Here is an 8,897-nt window from a genome sequence, read left to right on the forward strand (position 1 = left end):
CTAGAAATTAAACCAAACACATGGCCAATGGATCTTCCATCTGAGACGGGGAAAGACTCAAACAGAAACAAACGGAGAGCAAAATATAACTTCACAAATAAACTTTAATTTCTCATCAACAAAGTGATCACAACAATCTAATAGATGAGTGAAATATTCTTAGCTCCTTTCCCGGCTGTGGCTGGCTGAAAACTACCACGAATAATAGGCCGGGGTAATTGAGGAGACGGAGCCGCGGAGCGATATATATTTAAATTAGCTATGGAAAGCAAATAGCGTCATAACACACGCCCTGCCTTTCTTGAATTGGCGCCTGACAATTCTAATTTAATAATATAACTTTAAAATAGCAATTTGAATTGATCAACATATGATTTAAAAATATATATATCTTTTTAACATAAACTTTAACATCAGACATAACATTCCTCAAGTAACTGCATGATTAATAATTAACTGCAACTTTTAATCTGAAACATTTAACTCCAAAACACGATTGGATGGGGTGAAAATTATTTTTAAAAACAACATCTTTTAAAACTCTGAAGCTCGTACAGCAGACAAGGAAAAAGGGGAATAGTGGATGACAAACTAACACAATTCTGAAAGACATCGACCAAGACCTTGCACAATCCCCAAACTGGGCATTTACAATGTCAAGTTCCATGTGTTACTCTACACCTTAAACTACACCTTAAAATTAACCCTAGAGTTCATAATCTTGAATCGCTGAATCCCTGTACCTACCACGTAAAATCTTCTCTACTTCATACTCACTACTTGTGGTAACAGGAGTCAAAGGTAGACCGGTATAAAAGATGTGCGCTTATCCAATTCTTGGGAGGCCATAAGTGGGGCAAACGAGTCATCTGGACAATCAGCATCTACAACATCTTCTAGAGGATCCCTTTGCACAAAATCTTTGGGCATGACATGATTTTCTGGTCTGGCATACCGATCATAGGCAAACTTCATTCGATTAACATGCACTGGGGCTGACATCAACTTATTGTTTGTCAGATTTCGAACACGGAAATTCACGGGCCCCGTTTGCTCTACGAGTAAGTATGGTCCTGACCAAAATTTCATGAGCTTCTTGTACAAGCCTGGTTGAGTGGCTGGAATATATAACCAAATTGTATCACCCACCTGAAACTGTACATCACTTGCATGTTCATCATAACGGTCTTTCATGCTAGCTTGATTAAGTTCAAGATGTTGCTTAGATATTGCACGGAACACTTCTAATTGAGATACCAAATGATGGATATGTTCTCTCACTGTCTTGTCTGGGTATTCACTCTTAGCCATCAATGTCACATCCAGGAGTAGTCTTGCTTCCCTGCCATATAATAAAAAGAAAGGGCTAAATCCTACAGAATTGTCTGCTGGTGTAGACCTATATGCAAATTGAATGGCTGGAATATACTCATCCCAGTTTGTCTGATACTCATTAGCATAGTGTGACAAGGTATCTAAGATAACAGAGTTAAAACGTTCCTGAATAGCATTACACTGTGGATGATAACTACTTGTATTCAACTTTGATGTACGCATAATTCTACACACTTCAAGCACCAGTTTACTAAGGAAATTTGTACCTCGATCACTAAGCAAATATTGCGGACAACCATGATGGCATATAATATGATCAAAGAATGCTCTAGCTACAGTGGCTGCATCAATAGTCTTAATTGGAACTAAGATAGGCCATCTGGTACAGTGATCTGTAAAACACAATACATACCGATTACCATTGGTTGTAATAGGTAGAGGACCCAAGATATCCACACTTACACGTTCAAATGCACTGGGGACCTTCATGGTCATCATTGGAGCTCTAACTTTGTGTCTATGTGTTTTTCTCTGAGCACAAGATATACACGATCTTACCCAATTGTCAACATCTCTATACATACGTTTCCAGAAATATCTATTCCTCTGAAATCTCAGATTTCGAACAGTATTCACTTCTGGATCTGGCTTTGTCTCTGATGCAGGAGAATCATTGATAACATCATCAGTCATTGTCTCCAAGCCACATTCTGTCCAGTTTGAATCTGTTGCTGAGGAAGTAGGGGAGTCAACATGATATGAGTTACATAAATTACAAGATTCTGACACTTGAGTTGGTATTCTACTTAGTGCATCTGCATTACCATTCTTACATCCTCTTTTATGGACTACTTCATAAGTATATGATTGTAACTTCAGTACCCATCTTGCGAGGCGACCTGTTGTACGCTTTTGACCAAACAACCATTTCAGTGCACAGTGATCAGTCTGAATTATATACTTTACAGTATGTTGAAGGTATGGGGAACATTTCTTAATCCCTTCAACTACAGCCAAAGCTTCATGTTCAGTAGTTGTATACGTCTTTTCGGAATCATGCAAAGCTCTACCTCCATAACAAATTACCTTCTCTTCACCATCTTGTACCTGTGCTAAAATGAAACCAAGACCTTTTATACTGGCGTCTGTTTGCAACATAAATTGAGTACCATCAAAACGAGGGTAGGCAAGAATTGGAGGTTCTACTAGCTTTTGTTTCAAGATTTCAAACGCTTCTGCACACTCTTTTGACCAAACAAATTGAACATCTTTACGAGTGAGATATGTTAAAGGTGCGGCTATTTTACTGTAATCTCTAATGTACTTCCTGTAATAGCCTACAAAACCTAGAAATGATCTTACTTCCGATACCTTCGTTGGAACTGGATACTCTTGGACTACCTTGGTTTTTCTCTGGATCAGTAGCTATCCCATCTTTACTTACAATGTGTCCTAAATAACGTACCTGTTCTTGAGCAAAAGTACACTTTTTAGGCTTGAGCTTCAAATTGGCTTCTCTCAACCTCTGAAACACTTGTCTCAAATGATCTACATGTTCATTAAAAGAATTGGAAAACACTATTACATCATCAAGATATATTAATACAAATTTCCAATTTAAACCTCTGAACACTTCTTGCATAACTCTTTGAAACGTGGCTGGAGAATTTGTACACCCCATTGGCATTACATTAAACTCATACAAACCATCTTGTGTAATGAAAGCACTCTTTTGTTTTGAGCTTTCTTCAAGTCCAATTTGGTAATAACCTGACGCTAAATCTAGTGTGGAAAAATAATTTGGTGTTCCTGCGCCTAAGCTATCTAATGCATCATCTATGTGAGGTAAAGGAAAATTATTCTTGTCCACAATTTGGTTACATAATCTCATATCACAACAGAATCTTAGTGTACCATCAGGTTTAGGAATCATTACAACAGGAAAACTCCAACTACTGGTGGATTCTCTGATTAAACCATCTTCTAACATCTGATTGACTTGTTTACGTATTTCAGCTTGCACATGAGGAGGTTGTCTATAAGGACGACATTTGATTGGCGGATGATTACCAGTTCTTATGACATGCTCAATTTTCGTATATCTTCCTCTAGGACTATCTTTGGTTTGAAAAACGTCTACATACTAGATATAAGATCAGATAACATATCAGAATCGGTTTCAGTTAAATGAGAATCATTGAAATTGACCTGAGAAAGAACTTCACGTACCTTAGGATCTGGCGAATTCTGTGCCTTTAGGCTGCGTTCACATAGAAGTATACTATTCGGGTATACGGTGCACGTTTTGCAGGTTGACGCGTGTAGCTGAAATCGAGCAAGGCAATTTCATAGTACCGGGTCACATAAGGCTACGATCGCATAGAAGTATACTATTCGGGTATACGATGCACGTTTTGCAGGTGCACGCGTATAGCGTAAATCGAGCAAGGTAAGTTCATAGTACCGGGTCACATAAGAGCTATTCGAAAAGGCCGTATACCTGCGTTTAGTATAGTATAGTGGGAATCGCGCATGTTCGATTTTAGTGCAGCGTATACCATCCAAATTTAAAAAACCTAAACCATATGTGGGTAAATTCCCACAAATTCTGCACATTATGACACCTCATTGAATGCAATGTGACCTCAAGAAGTAAAGTTACAAGCATTGATAAGACGAAGAAAATGGGTAAACTGATATACTCGCTGTTCGCTATACGAAATACGCTCATTCGATCAGGCTGAGTTCACATAGTATACTCCTATATGAACTCAGCCTGATCGAATGAGCGTATTTCGTATAGCGAATACCGTATACCGTATACTTCTATGTGAACTCAGCCTTACATGGACTGATGATACAGGTACTTCATCTACTACAGAGTCATCTATATCGGTAAAATGAATGATTTCACTGTTATTTACAAGTGTAAATGTACCAAGTTTTGTTCTAGGATACAACACAATTGGTTCATTGCTAGTGTTTAACACAAGTAATTGAGTACTACAACTAGATTTGTTAGCAATAGGTTGAACACTTGATACTGTATTGGCAATCAATACTCCTAAATCACAACAATATAATAGATGAGTGAAATATTCTTAGCTCCTTTCCCGGCTGTGGCTGGCTGAAAACAACCACGAATAATAGGCCGGGGTAATTGAGGAGGCGGAGCCGCGGAGCGATATATATTTAAATTAGCTATGGAAAGCAAATAGCGTCATAACAAATTTTAAATAATGTGTATATTTAAATTTGTCTTCACAAAGTGTATAATGCAATTTGCAAAGACTTTTGCGCCACTTTTGGCTTTACTTTAAATTTACTTACATTAATTTCTTGTAAGTGTCTATCTAATATGTTAACATGTTTAACAAAAAATAAAATTGCATTATTACTATTGGAATTATCGTATAAATTTGATTCATTTCTTTTAAATTAATCAATGTCGTTTGCTTTCGAACCTATACCATACCAACAACTTCCCACATACACCTCCACCTGTGTATGGATTGAACAACTCGCCGTTTTCGCTTCTATATTGGACACCCCCGTACACTTTATGTTTTAAGCAATAATAAATAATCAGGTCTACCGTAATAAAGAATAATTGTCCACGGGCCTTCATTTTCACACATTTCATAATTTTTTCTAACTACAATTTTACTCAATAATAGTGTCAATTAGGGTGGTTTTTTTGCAAATATTTTATAAATTTTCGGGTGGCGGGGGGGGGGGGAAGCATCCCCTCAGATGTATAATGAAGTGCCATTTTTGCTTCTGCTTTAAACTCCCGGTACCCTATGTTTAAAGCAATAATTATACAATAACAGTGAAAACTTGTCCACGAGTGACTTCAATTGAACCGCAATTTCACACATTTTCGGCTTTTTCAAACTAAGCTTAATTTTACACAATACTTGTGGCAAAATGGTCCACCAAATGGCTTCAATGAGGTCTTCATTTCTCAAATGTTTCTCACTTTCAAGGGAGCATATCCAACTCAGGCAACCTGCGTCGCGCAAGCAGGACACGATGGCCGGTTCGCGGCCATTTTTTATATTTCCTATTTTTCTCAAATTGCCTCTGACTGCTCTAGATCCGCCACTGAATCATCACGCACGCACGATACAAAGGATTGGATCACTTGACCCGGAATTACATGACCAATTTTTGCACGTTTAGACAGGTCTTCGGAAAACTGAAAAGCAGTTGCGAACATTGCGCATTAGTCAGTCGGGGGAATCGGGACAGACCCATTTCCCCTCATCCCTTGCCCACCACCACAATTACGACCACTTCGAAATCATGCTTACTGCTAAAGGCGGGTTGACCGTTTATTTTATTGGCAGTAGTAAAACGTTTTCTTTTCTAGTTCGTTTTGTATCCATTTTCTTATCCTTTTTCACTTCTCTTTTTCTATTTTTTATTCATCTAACATCAGCATCAAGATCGTGTTTTGCTTCAAACTCTATGGTTCGCGTGAAACTACTCACCAACGACGACACAAAAATAGAACGTAAACGAATGGATCAACTGAAAGTAGGAGATAACGTGGAAAGCTTTGACCCGGAAACCAACTCGGTAGCATTTTCCAAAGTGTACTTCATATCTCATGAAGATGAAACCAGCAACTCCTCTCGCTTGATAAAGCTAGTGTTCGGTTTCAAGGATGAGAAACAGCTATCGCTTCGTCTGCATTCGAAGCATTTGGTGTATGCGTGCAGTGTTGAGGAGAAAGCTGAACCAAATGTAGCACCCATCACTGATTCCTGTCGTTATCCACCGATGAATCCAGTAACCGCTGAAAGCGTGCAAATCGGCGATATCGTGTGGCTGAGAAATTCTGCCGGTGAATTCACGCCAAAACCGGTGATCGACATCGGTGAGTCCTGGAATGGTATTCGACATCCAATGACTCTTAACCATTACATTGTTGTAGATGATGTTTTGGCGTCTGTTCATATGTATGATGAAGGGCTATACAGGCAGGTCACGGCTCTTTTGAGGTTTCTGTATAGCATCAGTCCGTCTATTACCGACACGAGCCTTGTTAAGAAGCTGGTCCAAATGTGGGATCATGTTGAAGAAAAATTCTTGTAAATGATTTAAGGCACAGGTTTGGATAATACGAATTTGGATGTAGTAAAGAAAATATAACTCGATTGGTATTAAAGTTAACATCAACTATAACTACTTGGGCATTAAACAAATATATGTTTGTTTCAAGTAACATAAGAGACATACACAAATATTTGGGTCTCGCGGTCTGGGTTTCTTCTCCTATTTTGTTTTAGTCTTTTCTATTCAGGTTTAACAAAGTTTGAGGTGCAAATACGTACAAGACCAATGATAACGTGATAAAGATTCATTTAAAGGTGGGTAACCTGATTGACAGCCTCATCCTCACTTTATCCCCATCAAAACGCAGATGTTGATATCAGGTGAAACCTCACATTTTCTCATTAACATATTGAAACGTTGCGTTCCAAATCGGTATATTTCCGGAGAAATGATCAAAACACTGTAAAATTAGTCTCAACTGTGGTATACCACATTTGAGTCTTCAACAGTTTTTTGATGATATCTTCGGAAATACACCGATTTGGAACTCCAAATTACAATATGTTAATGAAAAAAAATATGATCTCTCATTTGACATCAATTTATTACATGATCATGGTTATTATCATTAAGACTACCAGTATCACGCTGTATAAACGTCAGTAATTCCATAAAGGACTTTATGTGACTAATTCTTTATGTTCCTTAACACGGAATGTCTGGTAGAAGCAGACAGACCGGGGAAAACGAGGGTAGGCAGATTTCTTTCATGCTTTGATGGTTGAGCAAGTGTCCCAAGTTATGCACACTGGTGACATTGAAAAAATCTCACGACCCCTCTGGTACGAGATACAAGACCCCCCTAAAATGACCCCCTGCCTCCCCCTTTCCAACAACAAAAAAGCTAGAAAATGGGTATTTTCAAGATGATCAAATTTATAGAAAACCATTCACAATCAAAAATATACTCTGCAGGTATTAAGTTGACATATTAATCTTAACGGATATGAAAGAAAAAGTAAAAAATCTAATTGGGTTGTTCCATTTTTTAGGAGGGGTGTTTTCCTATTTTTCACTTTTTGAGAAAAAGTGAAAAATTCGTATTTTACCCACTTTTTGACGGAAAAAATAAAAACCTTCATACCTTTTAATTTTTTTTATTTTCACATGTAAACTAGTTTCATACAAGACTAATTAAATAAAGAAATAAAAATCATGGAGAGTATTTTAATTTACGAGATAGAAGCCCCGGAAGTGGACTACTTTTTCCATATTCTAGCATGCAGATGTTGTAAAGATATTGAGTTTAAATGGTTTATTGAAGTCTTGATTGTGTATTTTTAATAAATAGAAATTGTTTTTCCTTTTATATAATGTCTAAGATGACAATCAAAGGTATTTTGAAGCCCGGGCTATTCCATTATAATACAGAGGTATCACCCTAGAACATCTCAAATGTGCTTATAATAGGGCCTAAAAAGCTAGAAAATTAGTATTTTCACGATGATCAAATATATAGAAAACCATTCACAATCAAAAATATACTCTGCAGGTTTTAAGTTGACATATTAATCTTAACGGATATGAAAGAAAATGTAAAAAATCTAATTAGGTTGTTCCATTTTTTAGGAGGGGTGTTTTCCTATTTTTCACTTTTTGAGAAAAAGTGAAAAATGCGTTTTTTACCCACTTTTTGACGGAAAAAATAAAAATATTCATACCTTTTAATTTGTTTAATTTTCACATGTAAACTAGTCTCATACAAGAGTAATTAAATAAAGAAATAAAAATCATGGAGAGTATTTTAATTTATGAGATAGAAGCCCCGGAAGTGGACTACTTTTTCCATATTCTAGCATGCAGATGTTCTAAAGATATTGAGTTTAATTGGTTTTTTGAAGCCTTGATTGTGTATTGTTAATAAAAAGAAATTGTTTTTCCTTTATAATGTCGAAGGTGACAATCAAAGGTATTTTGAAGCCCGGGCTATTCCATTATAATACAGAGGTATCACCCTAGAACATCTCGAATTTGCTATAATGGGTCAATAACATTTAAAAAGCTAGAAAATGAGTATTTTCACGATGATCAAAGATATTAACCATAACAAAATATACTCGGTAAGTATTAAGTTGATGAATTACCATTAACAGATATGAAAGAAAACATTAAAAATCTAATTGGTTTGTTCCATTTTTAGGAGGGGTATTTTTTCTATTTTTCACTTTTTGAAAAAAAGGGAAAATGTGTTTTTTACCCACTAGAATGCAGATGTTGTAAATATATTGAATTTAAATGGTTATTTGAAGTCTTTGGTTCTCCTTTATATTGTCTAATATTACACTCAAGGGTATTTTGATGTGTGGGGTATTCCATTATAATACAGAGGTGCGAAGTTAGCTTATAATGGTTAAATAACATCAACAAAGGTAGAAAATTGGTATTTTCATGATGAACAAAGATATAGAAAACCCTTCTCAATCAAAAATATAATCTGC

At 36.5% G+C, this 8,897-nt stretch overlaps 1 protein-coding gene across 1 annotated transcript; it reads left to right on the forward strand.

The window, feature by feature from the left end:
- Nucleotides 1-5,808: 5,808 nt before the first annotated feature.
- LOC140140542 (warthog protein 4-like) lies at nt 5,809-6,438 on the forward strand. Its single transcript, XM_072162301.1, has one exon. It carries the CDS (start codon nt 5,809-5,811, stop codon nt 6,436-6,438), a length of 630 nt encoding a protein of 209 aa, XP_072018402.1.
- Nucleotides 6,439-8,897: the final 2,459 nt, after the last annotated feature.

The sequence above is a fragment of the Amphiura filiformis genome, chromosome 19 (genome assembly GCF_039555335.1).
Source record: "Amphiura filiformis chromosome 19, Afil_fr2py, whole genome shotgun sequence".
Lineage (NCBI taxonomy): Eukaryota > Metazoa > Echinodermata > Ophiuroidea > Amphilepidida > Amphiuridae > Amphiura > Amphiura filiformis.

Coding starts and splice junctions, on each gene's coding strand:
- LOC140140542 (XM_072162301.1), top strand. CDS start 5,809: ATGGTTCGCGTGAAACTACTCACCAACGACGACACAAAAATAGAACGT.